At 40.1% G+C, this 19,542-nt stretch overlaps 1 protein-coding gene across 3 annotated transcripts in view; it reads right to left on the bottom strand.

Moving 5' to 3' along the window:
- Positions 1-19,542, bottom strand: part of dagla (diacylglycerol lipase, alpha) — a 43,136-nt gene that overhangs the window by 17,241 nt on the left and 6,353 nt on the right. For all 3 annotated transcript variants that reach the window (XM_031748699.2, XM_031748698.2, XM_039610201.1), the window contains 9 exons: positions 5,641-5,742; positions 5,290-5,501; positions 5,030-5,131; positions 4,806-4,944; positions 4,585-4,672; positions 3,758-3,892; positions 3,585-3,662; positions 1,816-1,940; positions 1,316-1,466 (listed from right to left, as the gene is read on the bottom strand). In XM_031748699.2, coding sequence (XP_031604559.1) covers positions 1,316-1,466; positions 1,816-1,940; positions 3,585-3,662; positions 3,758-3,892; positions 4,585-4,672; positions 4,806-4,944; positions 5,030-5,131; positions 5,290-5,501; positions 5,641-5,735 — 1,125 coding nt within the window. In that variant the 5' untranslated portion in view covers positions 5,736-5,742. The remainder of the gene's footprint in view (positions 1-1,315; positions 1,467-1,815; positions 1,941-3,584; positions 3,663-3,757; positions 3,893-4,584; positions 4,673-4,805; positions 4,945-5,029; positions 5,132-5,289; positions 5,502-5,640; positions 5,743-19,542) is intronic.

Genomic DNA, 19,542 nt, shown 5'->3' with positions numbered 1-19,542 from the left:
GTTATTGCATTCACAAGATTTTCAGAAAACCTGACCTTTGACCTTGAGGTCAGGGTGACTAAGATTTGAACTCGTCACAGATTTTTTGTGGATACACCTATGGTATCAATTTGAAACTCCTATGTTGTTTCGTTCTCGAGTTATTGCATGCACAAAATTGGGTGTCAACATCACCCGCCCAGCAGGATGACGATAATACCCCACCAGCTGTAAGAAAGTAAAATACTTTATGTTGTGTGTTTGACTTGCAAACTTATTGCAAATCTATTTTTTTTAATTATTTGGAATTAGGGCAGCAAGGTGGCGCAGTTGTTGGCACTTCACAGTAAGGTCCTAAGTTCTAATCTAGTCTGACGCCTTTCTGTGTGGAGTTTGCATTTTTGCCCTCCGTGTCTCTGTGGGTTCTCTTCAGGTACTCTTACTTCCTCCTATAGTCCATGCATGGCATTTGCTTAACTGACTATGCTAAACTGGCTGTAGGTGTGGTTGTGAGCTGGTGTGGCCCTGCTACAGATTGGCCTCCCTCCGAGGGTGTACCCTGCCTCTCATCCTATGATAGCTGGGATAGGCTTTCAGCCCCTGAAACCTTCATTTAGATAAGCATCGAAGAAAATGACTGGATGGACACAGAACTACATTTGTGGCTGTGAAATTAAGGCCTAACAGTCCATCCAGTAATGTTTATGCACCACCTCAACTGCCTTATTACATAACAGTTTTGCAAAACAAATCTACATCTGAAGCGGAAAAGCCACCAACATGTTACATGACACAGGGTTTAAACAAACTGTCAGCATTACTTTCCTTGTCAGGAATGAACTCAGTTGTTGCTCTGTTGTCACTACATTAACAGATTAAATGCATGTTCTCCATCCACATAATGAACTGAAGCAAAGTGTGACAAGTACATGAAGTAAATTATGATGTAGGGTGGGTGTTGTTTTTTATCCTGTGAGCAGAAATGCTGTACCGAGCACATTAATGGCACACTTCCCCTCTACAGCTGCACCTTAAGATTCTGTGCATGACAGTCTTGAGCAGAATCAGTGACAGGCTTTACATTGTTCATCATCTACTGAAAACACACTTGAGTTACTGCAGAGGATGTTGACACACCTCTCAGTTTTTGCAATATATATGTTGCAAAAACTATCAAACACACAAAATGGATAAAAATCATGGCCAAAACCACAGAATAAATCAACTAAATAATAAGCGGATAGCTCCCATTATTTGATGGTCTATATCAGTCCTATGGGGCATTGTGAGCTCTAAGACTCTGATTGCACCTTCAATCATTTACTTGGTCACTTACAGCATCGTGGCAGGAAGTGTAGACAATGTGGACCTGCTTGAGGTCATTATCCAGGAAGTGCCTGCGTATAGCCAGGACATTACAGCCGCAACAATTGTCCTCTTCCACTGTCACGGACTGAGACAGCCGAGATCCAGACACAGATGTACAGCTGTCCAAAAAGAGGAAGATGAGAAGAAAACAGGATGTCAACCAAAGGCAGAACAAATCAATGTTTAAAAAAAAAAAAAATAGGTGAAAGAGACACGAGAGAAATACAGTACGTTGGTAAGATTACAGGGATATAATTAGTATCCCAATGCAGGCAATCTGGATATGAGTATGTGATTAATTCTACATTGCTTGTGCCAGTGAGTGGGTCTAAGTAGAGTGGTATTGTCTCAGTGGATTACCACTTGGCAAGTGTTGACGCATGTGAAATTTGATCTGCACTGGAAAGGCTCAAGAGACACAGAAACCAAATAGATCAAAACTGTGCGGGTGTATGTTTGAGTGCTTACGGGCAGGAGCTGGCGAGGCGGCACAGCCCACAGGCAGGCTTCCTCATCAGGTACATGGGCCAACCATAAGCAGCCAGGGCAAAGAGCATATAATAGCACACATCCTTGTACATGTTCATCTCAGCCTGAGAGGAAAAGGCAGACAGATGGACAAACACAAACACACACACACACACACACACACACACACACACACACACACGCACACACGCGCGCTTGCATCAGAGCAACTTGAGACATCATTGAGATCTTCAAATATTATTTCAGTTGAACACATACTGTGTTTGCTGTTGGTGTGGTATGTTTGCGAGTAGACACACTAACAGTGAGACACGTATACTGTTCACGCTGCAGAAAAAAAATTCTGTTACACCAAGAGTTCTCATGGGACTAATCATTGAACATGATGCAAAACCACTGTGCCCCTCCCTGTGTACACTGAAATATAAACAAAGCTATGTTTTATGTAGCCAATATCTAAGGGATGCTGAAACTACATCTTGATTTGTCACAATTTCTCCCATTGTCATTTGAACTGAAACACCTTGAGGAAAATAATGGCATCCTGTGAAACCTTTATTATAATTGCCCTCTCTTTGTGCAACATGTGCAGTAACTTTGCATTAACAAAACATCTTTCAAGGGTAAATATAACTCAGGAGACCTTTAAAGAACAAGAAATGCATGTCAAGTTTCTGCAATGATTTCATCAATTCTAACTTTCATACGAGTCCATGGGGTTTGGCATGGGATTTAAAAACAGAACTTTTTGAAAGTGCGTCACACACAGTGTTGAGGAGTAACAGAATACATGTACCGGCGTTACATATTTAAAATACAAAATATGAGTAACTGTATTCCGTTACAGTTACCGTTTAAAAAGGTGGTATTCAGAATACAGTTACTTTGTTGAAATAAAGGGATTACACGGCGGTCTTTTCCTGTTTCATATGTTAGGCTATGCCCTCTCTAGTTTTGGCAATTCCACGCCGGTGGAAACCCAAACAAAACATGCATTAAGAGGCTCTAATGCCTGTGTCTCGCGGCCCATGTCACCTCTACTTGCAGCCGGCATAATGACATGACGAAATATTTTTTTAAATTATTGTCCCAAATTTTTTTTTAATTTAAAGGCAATAGGCAGAGTGTACGGGCATAGCGCTAAAGAATGTAGCCTCATGGGCAGTGTAGCCCAGGTGTAAGCAAGCTATTAAGACTCAACTGTACACTGTGTTTGTGTTTTTCTCCGAAACAATAAGTTCCCTTGAAGCAGCCTTTCAACGCCTCTCTCTGACTCTCGGTAGCAAAGTTGACCCAGACAACAAAGTAAAGCTAGTTTTCAGTTACGAGCCCGACACGGAACCCGACGTATTAGCCAGAGGTCCCTTTACTGCGGTTCGGAGCCGCGGACCTGTTTTATATACGCGCGGAATAGTTTCTATACGAGATCGCTGCAAAAAGTGCAGCCTTACCTAATGTCCACCCTACTGTTACTCATTTTATATTAAGATTTAAAAATCTAGTTGGTATTGGTATGGCGAGTAACCTTCAGTAATAGTAATAAATCACACAGCAATAGTACATTAATGTAGTTGCAAAAAGCATGATAATATATTAAGTAATCCAAAGTATTCAGAACACTTTACTCTCATTGAGTAACGTAAAGGAATATGTTACAAAATACATTTTGGGGCATGTATTCTGTAATCTGTAGTGGAATACATTTTAAAAGTAACCTTCCCAACACTGGTCACACGGAAAAAACTCACCGAGTTCTTGAGGTCCAGGTATCTAGTGTTACGAGTGACAGGCATTCCTGATAAGAAGGCTAAAATGTCATTGTTGGCCTTTGGAAGAAAAACAACAAAGACATTATTAAGATGAGAGTATGTATAAACTTTATAAACTACATATTTTTACCTATTAAAATAGACAGTAATACCTGGTCCAGGATAGCAGATCTCTTAGACCTCTGTCTCTGGCGGAGCAGTACCAGACCAGCAATAATATCACTAGGCACAATATCCAGGTCTCTGAAGAACTCTGCAAAGAGGCTGGCCACCTCTGAATACGCATCCTGAAGGAAGAAGCATAGATCAGAGAATGCTGGTCGAGCACAGCAACAAAAGGAAAATGAACTACAAAAGGCAGCAAAGGATGCATGTTGTGAGCATGTTATCTTTAAAGTGTTTATTCCTTAGTTCAGACTACACACTATTGCCAGTAATGACCAGAAAGGCGTAGAGACCAAAAATTAACGTCTCTGATGTCATAATCAGGTCACTGGTGAGGTTTTGGATTCTCAACTTAATCACTAATACCTTATACTAACTGATGAATACAAATACACATGACCGTAACCAGATTTTTAGCATCAGTCACATGGCCACCTATCCACTGGAGCTACCTACTCACCAGTGAACCGTATCTTTAAATGTGTTCATAAATTTTTTTTAAATTTCATGACTTAAGATGTGCAGGGATTGTAATCAGAAATAAAATAAATCCCTTAAATGTACACGAGATTGGCTTTTTGTTTGTTGCTTGTTATCTGGAATTAATTTATTTCACATTTTATTTCACATTAAAAGCTTAATGTCACTGGTAAGCAGCTGAGCAGAGCAGCTGTATGCCACAGTCAAGATTAATCCAGTCAGGGCTTATTCTAATGGCCGTCTTACTGAACATTATACACAAGCAGTGGTTTTATTCCTTTATTTTTTCAAACTCAAGGAAAAAATGTTAAGTGTGTTTTGTTTTGCGACTCACCGATTGTGTATCTTGGGCTCTTGTGCAGCACATGAAAAACTTTAGTCTCCTGCTCCAGCTGCTGGCTTGGCCTTCCTCTAGCCTGTGTCTAATCAAGGGGGGGGAAAAAAAGTTCTCTCACAATCGAACTAGTGTTTGAAAAAAAAAGAAAAAGAAAAGGGGTAAAATCCAACAAATCTAACAAAGAGATTAGCTTTTCAACCCCAGCAGCCTGTTGATACCTGAGCGTGTAAGTAGTGAGGTTGCGCTGACGCCGACGGGTTGCCTTCAGCTTGACAAAAGTCCGACCCGTGGGATCAAAAGTACACATGAGGGTAATGCAAACGCTGAAAATTACCAGCCAGTTGCATACGACAATTCCTGCAGAGAATATTAAAACATTATTCAAACAAAACCCTTTTACTTAAACCTTTCTCATTCTCCTTTATATCCACGTTTCACTCACCCAAAGCCAAGTTTTTAGCAGTGACATCAGAGCACGGTTTGTAATACTGGACAAGCCAGGCAATGCCCACGACAGCATACACAAGCTCAACCAACAGAATAGCTGGAGAGAAAAAGAGGGAGCGTGTGAGGACACTCATGATCAATTAGTAAATGTAAAAACTATACAAACTAAACAAAAAAGTAACGCACCACTTTTAATCATAGGACGCAAAAAAACAGCCACAAAAAACAAAAACTTTACATCTCAGCATGTCTTACCGAGCCGTATGTAAAGGACATACTGTACAGCTTCCCTGGGCTGTGTGTACAAAATGCTGCCCCTCATGCTCAACCACATGATGGCGCTCTCACATATAAGGCAGCTGACCAGGATGCCCAGGTACCCTCGGCCATGGTCCACCAGGGTTTCCGAACAGGACTTGTCTGAGCCATATGGAAGGCCGAACACAACTACAGACAGAACCACCAACCTAAAAGACCGGAGTAAGGAAGCAATCACACAGACACTTTCTTCAGAGATCTACAAACCAAACACTGAAAAGTTAAGAACAAAATAATAATAATAATAATGATAATAGCGTAATTTCTACTGAAGAAACACTGACTCACCATATGCAGTGTAACAAAAAGAGGAAGAGGGCGGGCAGCACCAGGTCATCACTGCCAACTGACCAGCGCCGCCGAAACATCACCATTCCAGGCATCACTGCCCTGCAGGAAAACCAAAGGGAGAGAGGAAACATGAGGGAAAGGAACTCTGCTTCATTTTTAATTCACTACGTCTAATTCACTCAGCATCACCTTGCACGGTGCACAGTATACAGGAAATTTCTGTCTTTAGCTTCAAAAAAGCCGAGCCAAAATGAAAACTCTAAAGCACCAATGAACACAACACAACACATGCATCTCTGAACTAAACAGCATTCAGATCATACCAAGGTTAGCATCAGCAGCCACACAGGGAAGTTTCTTTGTCCTGAATTCCCCCCCCCGTTTCTTAAACGCACTGCATGCTAAAAGTGAAGAAGGGCTGTGGAGTTAATAACACAACAGACTTTTCACCGAGGGGGAAGAGTGACAGATAATGGAAGGTAGAGACGAGGAGATCGAGTGGGTGAGGGAGGGTGCAGTGTACGTGTAAGACTTAATGTATAAAAAGGAAGAAAACCAGCTGGAACATATGATGTCACCATTCTGGTTGTAGCCATATGAAAGAATATCTTTTATGTTATTCGGGGTCCTCCTTTGTTGCACAAGCACTGCGAGATTACTCAAGCTGCTTTGGGCTAAACTGAAATGAACTATAAAAGCAGCGGAGGGAGGGAGAGGGCGACGCAGCTTTCAGTCGAAAAAATATGCCATCCATTATGACAAAACCATTAACTGTAGTACATCTATCAGTGTAGTGAGTGTCTTCGTAACTTATGAAGTGAAACATAGTTAAGTTTTCTTATTGGTCCCGTTCCAGCCCTCCTCTGCCTTTTAGTATTGTTTCAGAACATTTGTTTGAGTTATTGAGAAACTGGCAGCACCTCCCGAGATCACCTTTAAAAAAAAAAAAAAAAAAAAAGCACAGTAACAATAGCTGATAAAGTCTTATTGAATCGTGACAGCAAAAAATAGCAGAGAAAATTGCATTATATCCTGCTTAAAGGTTAACGTAGGAATGTGCAAAGAGATCCTGTTTGCCAAGAATAACTACTGCAGCAAAAAGTACAGTTGGATCATAAATGAACACAACGGGTTGACAACTCAAATGAATCACAGAAAGCATGCATGTATACTAATGCAATAAAGTTTGTTCTAGTGGCAACCAGTCAGATTGGACCGAGTACAGGCACAACAATTTGGTGGTGCAACAAAATTCTTCATTTGGCGTTCCTTTGTTAATATTTTCCAAGTTTTTTCACACCTCTGTTTCCTGACTTTATATGTGTGGTTGTAGCTCTGCACATAACTTCTGCTTCACTCCAGTTAAAGTTAACTGGAGAAAATGCTTAAAATGTTTTTTGCTTGATCATGTAGGGCCGCAATCCTCGTACTGTTAGATCTTTAAGCTAAAGTCGACGCATGCATCCACCTCTGGCACTTTAACAAGGTGTCGAAAATACAGTTTAAGAACATTAAAAGAAAAGCTCCCTCTCTGCCGAACACTGACTTGGTGCGAAGAATCACATTTCACAGTGTCCTCTCAAATACGGTCTTTTTACTGCAAACAACAAAGGAGTATGCGCCTAAAAGCTTCTTGACCTAATAATGATGATCGACTCACGGATAATATTTTCTGAAAGGACTTCCTTTTAACAGAGATTATCAAAAGTTGTTGCTGTCTTGCACTAAAATGAATAAGGATTTTAAAAGAAGAAGGAAAAAAACCCATCAGCACTAATAATCCTAAGTGGTATTATAGAAGGGTAACTGTCAAATTAAATGTCAAAGACTTGAAGACAAGGAGCCTCTTCAGTGATCGGCAAAATAGTTTACTCCCATGCATTTTCCCCTTCTTATCCAATTCAGGATCGCCGGGGTGCTGGAGCCTATCCCAGCAGTGATGGCAGGGCCAAAGGCAGGGTACACCCTGGAGAGGTCGCCAATCAGCCACAAGGCTAATGAAGAGAACCACCATTTGGCCCAACCCCATCGATGTTTTTGGATGGTGGGAGGAAGTGAGAGCACTCGGAGAGAACCCACGCTTTCATATCAAAATACTACAAGTGTTATAATGACATACTACTGTAGTTCAGCACATCACAATGAAAATGAGGCATCCAGCTAAGCTTAAGTTGTGAAATAAGCTTAAAATATAAACAATTCTTTTGCATACAACATACAGTTTATACAAAAAGAATCCACCTAATTACCTGTGAAGGAAGAAATCAAAGAAGAAAAAAAAAGTCATTCATTGAACCATTTGTGCAACCACCTACATAGCTCTCAGCAGGGATGTGTAGTATTACACAAAACACTGGCATTTTCTCTGTGCAGATCTGCAGAAGGTCTTGTTTTTTGTTAAACAAAACCTTCACTATTCTCTTACCGCACAAGCAGTAACACAGGAAACACTGTTGTCAGAATGGATTCCCATGCCCCCTTCTCCTCTTTTAAGTCTGATGGACCTTTAACTCGGAATAAAATTTAGGCTATTCACAATCTAATAGTTTAACAATAGAGAGATAAAAGTTCTCCCCTGTGTTCATGTTAAATCTACTTAAAACTAAAGGAGTCTTTTACATCAATTTCCAGCTCCATATTCCAATAAGGAAAAGCATAATAGGCCCTCTTTAAACTGAACCAGATCTCAGACTTTTCTACACCTTTATTCAGTAATGAGATCTCCCATTTGGTCCGTGGATAAGCACCCTTTGAGCTTAAACACCTGCACTGATTTGCATTGTCTGAATATAGATCAAAGGTTTCCCTTATTGTTTGGGACAAACGTAAAAATACTACTCCTACAATCTTGTAACGTTCCTTTATCAGATCATCAACTGGGATTAAATGCAACTGCAAAAAAAACCAACAAAAAAACGAAAAATGAAAAAAAAAAAAACTAATGTAGACAATTTCAGTTTACAAATGATGAGTACACAATTCTCTCCCTGTCTATTCCTTTGAGTAGACATTAAGATTAGTAGAACTAGTTTAGTTTTGTACAGTCTTCATCAAGCATGTACCCACTTTTCACCAGATCACGAAATGCCCGTGACAGCTACTTGAAAAATTGCATTGAGCTGCTAAGAGGTGTTGTGATCATCTTTTCTACAATGAACTGCTATCATGATAGTGTTCGCAGTTAGACCCTCACCGATTTTGCTAGGTTTGGTTGGCAACTATGTTGCTCAAACACAACTGTAAGCAGTAAAAACCTCAGATATGGTCCCAACTCTGCCAATAAAGCCCCTTTTCCATTAGTACCTACTCAGTACAAGTTTCCACGTAGATCTTCAATATGGAACAAGAACAAATTGGAGTGAGACAAAACTTTTTTTTTTTTGAGCATGCAATTTAGTGAAAACACGCTTAAACTGAAACAGGCTGTTTTACAGCTGATCAAAAATTTAGGACTACATGCCTTTAAAAGGCCAAATATGTGCAAAAACGTGGATTCATTATCATTTTCTGTCAGGCAGTCACACTGTGATGACGTTCTGATGGAAAAAGCAAAAAAACTTTCCCTTTTTGAACGTGGTCGGGTTTATTGAACCGCATAAGCAGGGTCTCTCGCAGCGTGCCATCGCTGCTGAGGTGGGACGCAGTAAAACAGGATCGTTTAAGAAATTCCAAATGACTGAGGGGTATGGAACAAAAAAGTCAAGTGGAAAACCCAAAAGAATTTCACCAGCACTGAGGCGGAGGATCTAATTGGCTGTCCTTCAAGACGCTGGACAATCCTCAACCCAAATTAAGGGTGTTACTGGTGCAGACTGCAGCCCAGTAACCATCAGATGGCATCTGAGACTGAAGGGCTTCAAAAATAAAAAACTTCTTCAAATGCCTCGTTTCCTTGAACGCCACAGAACTGACCCTTTAGACTTTGCAAAACAGCACCAAACATGTGACATTGAAAGGTGGAAGAAAGTTCCTGATGGTTTCCAGCGTTACTGGCATGACAAGCAGATCCCACCCGAGATGTTTTCTACGCGCTACGGTGGAGAGGGCACCATAATGGTCCTGAGTGCTTTTTCCTTCAGTGGAACAATGGAGGTTCAGGAGGTGCAGGGGCATCATACGGCCGCTGGCTATGTCCAGATGTTGCAGAGAGCAACAACTGGGTTTTTCAACAGGACATTGCTGCAGTACACAACGCCCACAGGACAAGGGACTTCTTCCAGGAGAATAAGATCACTCTTTTGGATCATCCTGCGTGTTCCCCTGATCTAAATCCAATTGAGTACTTATGGGGATGGATGGCAAGGGAAGTTAACAAAAATGGACAACAGTTCCAGACAGTAGCTGCCCTTCGTGTGGCCGTCTTCACCACTTGGAAAAATGTTCCCACTGACCTCATGGAAACGCTTACATCAAGCATGCCACAACAAATTTTTGAAGTGATCAACAATAACGGTGCAGCTACTCATTACTGAGTTCATGTTTGGAACTTTGATTTCTGTTTTTTTTTTTTTGGGGGGGGGGGGTTTACAGGTTTGTTTGGAGGTGTGGTCCTAAACTTTTGATCAGCTGTACAATGGTGTGTTTCAGTTTAAGTATTGTTTTCAATCAATTGCTCAAAAAAATGTTTCGTCTACTTGGAACCTTGTTAAGATCCAACCATGCAAAAGATGATTTTTTTTGCATTTTTCAAGTGGTCTTCAACTTTGGATCGGGACTGTATGTGCAAAAGCGATCATGATACAGTTTAAAATTCTGGAACAAACCATGAAATTCTCACTGCTGCTGCCTTTTCATGAAAACTAGTTGAACCCAGAATCTTCTTGTCTTCTTTGTCTTGTTTAGAAACACCAGGACCAGCTCATCACTGAATGATGTCGACTTAATTTTTTCCACAGTGTATTATTTGACAATTAATTTCCAGCAAAAATAACCTCTACTATTAGTTCAAGATCCAACTTAGGAAGTGCTGCGTCCTATTTTTGCTCCAATTATATTTCGAGATTTTGGTCCACGGCAACATCAACCCCACAGTTGCTGCAGATTTCTCAGCTGTAATCCATGATGTGAATTTCCTGTTTCACCACATCACAAAGATGCTCCACTGGACTGAGATCTGGTGACTGTGAAGGAAATTTGAGTATAGTGGACTCACTGTTATGTTCAAGAAACTAGTACTCTTTGGTCATAAATGAATGCCAACTTCACTCATTCAGGTTACCTAATGAAGTGACTGGTGAGTGTAATTAATATCATCCACAGAATTTAACCAATAGTGGATTACATGCCACACTGTAAGGCCATCTGACTGCCCACCCCTTCACAACAGCATTTCCAGCCCCGCCAATAACCAGATTGTGGCTGTTTCAATGATATAGCAAGTTTTTAATTTAAAGTTCATCTTCAAAATCTTATAAATAACACACCAAAAACAAACAAAAAACAAAACCCAGTTAATTCTTGTGAAGTTGGCAAAATTATTACAGTGAAATTTATGCCCAGCAACAACTAATTCCTTCAGTGTTTCAGTGACACAAAAATGTTTTCACAGCAACACAGCCTGAGCTGTGCTGGCACAGGATTACAAAGAGGACAATGCATCAAAGCAAAGGGGTCAAACCACGAGCAGTAAAATGTGTGAAGGTTTTGGTTTCAATCAAAGCATTACAGCAGGTGGTTTCACTGATTGGCACACTTAACGTTAGACGACAGACAGCACAGTGAAATCAGCTGCTGTTGTGTTTGGCTGAAAAAGAGAAAGTTTACTCTCAGTCTTCCACAGCAAATGGTGTAATAGCCTGAATGCACATCCATCCATTCACTTCCGCTTATCCTTTTTCAGGGTCGCGGGGGGCGCTGGAGCCTATCCCAGCTGTCATAGGGCGAGAGGCAGGGTACACCCTGGACAGGTCGCCAGTCTGTCGCAGGGCCAACACACAGGGACAGACAACCATTCACACTCACATTCACTCGCACATTCACACCTAGTGACAATTTCGATTATCCAATTAACCTATCCCCACAAAACTGTGCCTGAATGCACAGTTTTGAATAAATGCAGTAAATATTCACATAAAGGAAGCAATGCACACAAAAAAGAAAAGGCAACACATTATTCTAAAAGGCAAGTGAGAGAAGTTGTAACACAAATGTTGATCTGCAGATTCCAGCTTTTATAGATATTCAGTCTACGTTGTGGCTCCTCAGCTTTGTGTAAGAGATCGTGGGGAAACAAGAAAATGTAAATTGAACCAGGAGTCATCTTAGATCTAGTTGTGAAACTCTATCTGGGTTGGAGTAGCATTAAAGAGGACAGTGGAAGAAGAAGGGAGGGAGAACAAAAATTAGGGGACAGAAATAAGGAAACATCTGAACTCCCCCCAAAAAATCTCATTTAGGCCAAAACAATCAGGCCAGTAAAGAAAAAAAAAAAAATCAAGAAAAATCTTCCACACCAACAGGGACACTTATCAGCTCTCTCCTCCAGGCCTGCTGGTACGATAAGACTTAAACTCCCAGCAGAGGCGTCAAAAGTGGAAAAAAACCCATTACAGCATGGTTAGAAAATGAATGGAGTAAGAGAGCGACAGTTGCTTTTGTGTAGTGCAAATCTCCTCTGTGAAGTTTGTTCATGTGAAAGTGTCAGATATATGGAGGTCTTTTTTGTCTGCTGTTTGGGGGCTTTGTTGTATTTTTTTTTCCTCAAATGTCATCGTGTTTTAAAAAAAAAAATTAAAAAAATTGCCACTGAACAATTCCCTCCCTTCATCCCAGCATTTGCTAAATTACATATCCAAACACGACGTACGCAAACTGCCTTAAACCTGATTTATGCTTCAGTGGGAAATCTACGTCGTGTAGTTGAACCTCCCAGGAAATGCAACTAAAAACTGGGCTGATGCAGCTTGCAGCTATTGTCATTGGCCTCTTCAGCCCTGTTGATTCCTCCTGTGCATTTCCAGCTACATTTCAAAACATTTCTTAAATTTATCAGTGAGAGAATAACAACCATAGCCTTAGTTAATGAAAGGTAATCATATGATCAATATAAGGATTTACAAATGTCAGCAATTTCCTTCAGGGAGATTGCTTAAACTATCATAATGGATGTGAGAGAATGTATCAAGGAGTGGAAAAAAATAGAGGGACAAATATGCTTGCCCTTGAAAAAACATTAAATGACCACAATAAAGAGCGAGGACCCAAGACGGGAAAAAGTTCCAACATTTTATTTGTTTCTATTGGCCAGATCCAGATTTAAAACACCAGGACACACATTAACAACCGTGTCTTCGTAACGCACCAGCACAAACATAAATGCCGGCAACAGCGTCGGCCACTTGCATAGGTTAGTCGTAGGCTCTACAAAGGCCTTAGATTCATCACAAAAAAAAGAAGAAAAAAAAAAGACTGGTATACCTTCTGCTATCTTCATTCAGCTACCATTTCAAGACCAACTTGCTGGATGGATGGAGCTGGATCATCTACTACGAAGCAAGTCCAATATACCCAAAGTATTGTTACCTTATCTGGATTCATTTATTGTGACACTGGCAATCAGGGTAAGTGGTCACACCAAGCTGTTTATCAACTCACTAAGATAACTCAGGATTTCCCCTCCACGCTCACACGAAAGGGGAGGCTTTGCCAGCATCAGACTAATCACAATTATGAATAAGTGCTGGCAGCAGGGTGGCTCCGTTTACAAAGGAAGATTAAACTATACTATGGGAAAAATGTGAAGCAGTTAAACATGAGACAGTTGGAAAGCAACACAGCTGCTGCAGGCCAAGCAGTGATATGAGTGTGCATGTGTGGGCTGTAGAGTTATTTAGTATTAAAAGGCATGTATGAATGCATGTGAGCTTTATATGCTTTGGTCAGTAATTTGGAAAAGCACTACTATATACAGTATAGTCTGTCTGAGGCCAGGAAACAATGCAAAAATTCAATAAAAAAAATCCTCACTGTGAACATTGATTGCATTTTCCAAAGAACTGATTGGTCAGCAGGCAGTGATTGTGTACCTGTTGATCTCCAATTTGGTGGCAGTTAGGAGTCTCCAACTCCAGTCCTTGAGAGCTACTGTCCTGCAGCTTTTAGATGCATCCTTGTTCTGACACAATTTACCAGGCCTTGACCAAACTTGATGGCATGCTGAAGAAGTAATCCAACCATTTGATTCAGCTGTGTTGGAGCAGGGATGCATCTAAAAGCTGCAGGATTGTGCAGGTTGTCTGATTATTACTTTAACTGATATTTTAGCCTTTACTGGTCCAGAAGTTTAAAGGTTTTGGTTACTTTTTTTATACTCTTTAAAACTTGTACATTTGGCATATGTACTTATGTATTTTTGCTGAAAGCATACATGAGGGCGCTACTAGCGTACGCAACCACTGTTGACTTTACTGCTCCTCTTGTTTTCCAGGACTCAAAAAAAACAACAAAAAAAACGACATTTAATCTCAAGAGTCATTATCTAAATAAATATTTCTTGTTTATTTTATGTCACCTAGATCACTGAAGCTAAAAAACTATGACACACACACGTTCCTAACTTTAATTAACCTTATCACAATAGATGCACTGAGGGAGAGTGATGAGTATCTGTCCAATCTAATTCTTGTTAGCGCATCAAAGTCAGAGAGTTCATACATATCAGAAAGTTTCAAGTGTTTTAGAAATCTTGTACTCATTTTTTTTTTTTATTTCTTATTCCTTTTCATGCTGATCTTGTTTGATTTACACTTATTGGTAGGGGCACCGCTGCTTACTTTTCACAATAAGTCACACAAGGTGCCTTTAAATCATTCTGAGTGATTACTATCTACACTACCATGAGACTGAGAAAAAACAGCAAATCTTCAGGTCTGAGAAGCTGGAACAGTCCATCTCTATGAGATGGGTTTTGGAGCTGTGTGGTCATTACTAGTACTGTTGTTTTGTGGCTGAAGTCTCATTAGTAATAGTCAGCACAACCACATCCAGGCTGGATGGTGTTGTTCCCATCTTTAATCTATATTCAGATTGGTATCGTCATTCTCAAGGCTTCTGTTTGGCAACAAAAGATCTGACACATTTTAAGGACAGTCAGTACTTTTGCTCCAGGGCACCTTAAGAGGTCAGTGTGTACAGACAACTCCAAAATATCTCTTCAACCACCAGTGTGTTTTCCAAGTCCATTAGGGAATGACTGGAATGTGACTTGCTCAAGACCAGACTTGAGCTTCCGTTTGTGGTAATAAGCATTTTAAGAGGTTTTTCAAAACAGTTGAGAGTACGATAGCGTGCTCATCTTAGTGACATAAGCTAAACCCCCCTGATTACTGTTTCAATCAGTTCAGCATATAACTAATCAGTGCTGACCAACTACAAAACTCTGAAAGCCAAATTTCATGGACATCTATGACCATCACTCTCATATCTCAACTCGACATCCTCACAAACAGCAGCTGCGTCCTCAAGGGCTTTCCCATCCATCACACAGAGGACGTTAGCCTATTAGTGGTGCTGTTTGGCCTCAACTATAGGCATTAGCTGATGCACTTTGACAATTTTTTCACCGCAGTCAAATGCAAACACATCATCCTGATATTATGTGCACTAAATTCCTCCTTCCTTTCACAGGTACACCAGGCTATTTGAGCGATGAAAATGGAAAATACATATGTAAGGAGTATAATTAGTTAGCGACAGATTAATTGAAGTTGACCTCGATCACAGTTAATGTTTAAAAGGTTCTGGGTCATCATCTAACAGAAGATTGAAAACTGATTGTTTAAAAAAAAAATTCAAGGGAATTATGCCCATGTGTTCAGGATCTAATGTGCAATTGGGCTTCAGGAGATTAAATCACATTGATTCTCATAAAGCATCTTCACTAAATGGAATATCAAATCTCCACAGCAATTCAAACCATGTTCCATGTTCAGTGTGCTCCCCTGGTAAACTTAACTTCCTTAATTAGTTTAGAATCTGTGATTAAACCAGAGTGCTGGAGATAGTTTAAATTTAAAGGAACCTGAAAACCAAAAACATTTCAAAGAAATTTTTTTTTAAAAAAGATCAAAGAAAAAAAAAAGGATATACAAAGGCTGCAAAATCCCCTCCCTGAAACAAAAACAGGACACCAACTCCATGTGAGGGACGTTACAGTACGAAACAAACAAACAAAAAAAAAGCCTCCCTGGTTCTCCCATAAATTGTTGTTATTTATGGTAACATAATGATCATTTCACAACCAGCACACAGCAAAAAAAAAAAGACACTTTCTGACAGACTAAGCTGACTAATCCTACTTTCACACATCAGGAATTCACTGTCCTCAAAAAGCCATTATTTCAAGCCAAGCCACACCTGAACAGAGTGTTGCTGGAGCACAAATTATGTTGTGAAAAAAAATCATTATCGGGACTTGTCATCGGCATAGCACTTCTACAGCTACAGCAATGTAGAGTTTAAATGTAGCTTACTGGACGTTACTACTTGATAAATTTTTACTTACCAAGGCACAGAGTCCATATATTGTTTCAAATGCTATTTTTAATAACCATAAAATAACCAAAAGGGACAAAGAAAATGCTTCAGAGCAAGGTGAAAAATAAACAACTGTTGCACGCCTGACATAGAAATGACTTTTTATTAACTTTTTTTTTTTTTTTTTTTTTATGCGTAGATGTCCTGCGGGTTCGTAGATCTGTCTCAGCAGTGAGCTCGGCATGCCTCGTTTCCCCTTGTTTCATGGAATCCTTGACTTCCCTAAAATGTAATTACATAACACTTAGGCTTACACAAATTAGATTTCTCTTTTTATATAGTACATATAGCGTTCAATATTGTGAGCACTGGGGGTAGCATATTTCACATCAGCCATCAGTGAAACATAACCACTGTTTGATTTTTCTCTTTCTGCTTTTGTTTTGTTTTTTAAACTTTGAAAGTACACTGATGCAATAAGCAGAGCAAATCTTCACAAACTAGGTGGCTTTTTATTCTTTCTCAAACTAACTATAAATTTTCAACTCCAAATTGTCAATTTCTCCATTGCTGTGCATATTGATAGAATCTGCAAATCTTTTTCTTCATAATGCATGTTATTCACTATGATGCCTAGTCTAGATAAAAGCCAAGCCCATCTAATGTTGATGCTGATGTTAATGGTTCTTAATGAACTGACATTTTTGCTTGGATTTTCAAGCCGCCTTTAAACCTTCTCATGCAATAAAAGGCATTTTGCTGCAGCACCTGAAGCTGCCACACTCCCTGCCGTGTTCGTAACCTGAGATCAAAAGAGCATCTAAATGTCTAAAACCTGACCTAAAAAGAAACTCTACTACGCAGACAGCTCCAGCGTAAACTGCGGTTCTTGACTCTGCTATGACTGATGCATTCTGCATGAAGCATGAGTCATGCAAACTCTCGACTCTCATCCTGAGCTACAGATTCCATCTGCATCCGAGCGGCGTGCGTTCAGTGGAGACGACAATGTATCGATGCATGTGAGCAATGCTTTTGTGCTCCCCGCGGCTAGGCCCACACCCATGCGATGCAATGACAATGATGGAGCAACAATGACAGGGTTCCCTTTTCGTCACTATGCCTTTGTCTTTGACTAGGACAAACAAGTTAAATAGCACAGCCTCTGAAATGCTTCACAGAGACTGATTCTGTGTGAACTGCACGATGCATCTTATCTACAAGCAAAGCCCTAATGAAATCCCCATTCTCGACTTAGACATTGCCTGTACATGTTTTGAAAAACTACAGTTGTTTTCCCATCTCAACACATAAATGAGCTGTTGCTAACAAAAAGGGAAACGTTACAACTCACCAGGTCTTACTGCTGAAATAATTACCCAGAGCACTGCTGACGTATCAATACACTACACCACTGGGTGAGTCACGAATACTGGACCTGAATCTAAAATCTGCACACACAGCAACCACAACACCCCATATCTGAATCGAGCACCGCTGCCTGTTCTTTGTTTTACAGAGAGCAAGTTGCTGGTTGGTATGACTAGCAGCAGGTGTTTTAGTATCCTACTCTTCCTCTCCCTCAAAGTGTGCCTGCTGCTGCAGCAGCATCAAGCCAAGTTGTGGCCCACAGCCCGCTGGTTAGAGGCCCTTTATTTTCTATCACACCCTCTCCCTGCGCAACCTCCCCATCTATCAACACTCTAACCAAGCTCAAGAACATTTAGTTCGTCAGGCAAGCGTCTCCTCACACAGAGGGATGAGAGCAGAACTTACTGAGCGGTTTGAAAACAAACAGCTGAGAAATATTAATCCATTATGATCAGGAATACAATTCCCTGCTCTGAACCAAACATTTCTAACACCACTCACTCTTTTTTTACAATAATAAATATTAGAAGTGGGAATCACCAGGCACCCTACGACACAATATTACTGTGATTTTTAACATTTTTAACATAGCTGCAGTACTGAAATAAGATATATTGTAATTTGTTACGTCTTTTCAACACCAAATTACATTCTCAAAGTTAAACTGTTTTAACCAATAGAATAATTTTATCTCATTGCAGTTACTTTTGTGCCACTAAATGACACTGTCACACATACCGACACTGTCACTAAAACCTGCCATAAATGTTGACATAAGAGAGAGTCTGTCTGCAGTCAGTCTGACTCAATGGGGTCATGTGTTGGTAATCTGTCTGCATTTACAAATTAGCCAGTAATTATTTGCAAACCTCTGACAATCTCTCTGAGAGTGATTGCAGTGATTCCAAGTCAGATGTGATTGCTTGCAGAAAGGTTACTTCCTATCAGGTGAAACGAGCCCTACTTTGTTACTTTATTTAATAAGAAATTGATATTTGGTGTCCTTGCATGGATTGTGATACTATGCTGTATTGATTTTTTTCTCCCACCCCTAATAAATATGAAAACCTGAAAACTGACACTGACATATTCTGCAATCATACACCGTGTGCTTAAAAGGTGACTGTAAAAAGTTTTTGTTTTGCTGTTTTTATGCAACTTGACTTTTCTCATTTTTCCATAGTTGCATCAGTGCATGTTTTCAATGCCTCCAATTAGTGTTTAGATACACCATACTGAGCACACCGAGCCGGTCATGGACAGAACAGAAATAGCTTCTGCTTAAAGGTTTACCTATTCACAGACACTGTGATACTTTGTGGTGTGAACACCAGTAGATCCTTAGTAACAGGTAACATTTGAACCAACAGAGCAAAAGCAGATTTTGGGTAAACCTATGAGATTACAACAAGCAAGTGAGCTTTTACAGGTTTTTACGGGTTTACACCTTTCTTTAGTCTAACACTACAAAGAATGACGGGAAATTGGGAAGCTTTGCAGGTGTAGTAATCTGTGTATTCTACATCATAACACGAGACAAAGATGGAACATTGTTCCATTTATGCTTTGTCAAGTGGGTGACACTACTCGATGCCAGTCTGAAACATGTTTGTTTTTGTGGGTGCCCATCCAAAACTGCGACAGACAGTAAATACACACTTTTGAGTGATAAACATAGTATCTAATTTTTATCCAAGTTTAGCCTGCTACTAAACTAAGCTAAACTAATCAGTCCACTTTTCATATATTCACATGACATCTTTTGAACACAATTAGGTAATGCTACTGGGGTTGCTTGAAAAGTTTACCTGTTAGCTTTTGGTGGGACATGGGAGAGAGGAGAGGATCTAATGTGTATCCAAAAAAGGAGATTCCAGCTTTCAGGACTGGCAGGGAATATGCACAATAAATGCATCCTCTAGGTACCTGAAATTCTCTGTAGCACACACACAGTTTCTGCAGCAAATCCTCATACATAGGATGTAAATATTCATGTGGCCCCTTCAGTTTCTGAATTAAAAATGTATATCTTTGAAGTAGGTAAATGTTGTACAT

Source organism: Oreochromis aureus, linkage group 1 (genome assembly GCF_013358895.1).
Source record: "Oreochromis aureus strain Israel breed Guangdong linkage group 1, ZZ_aureus, whole genome shotgun sequence".
NCBI lineage: Eukaryota > Metazoa > Chordata > Actinopteri > Cichliformes > Cichlidae > Oreochromis > Oreochromis aureus.
This window is presented reverse-complemented; position numbering and strand designations above follow the sequence as displayed.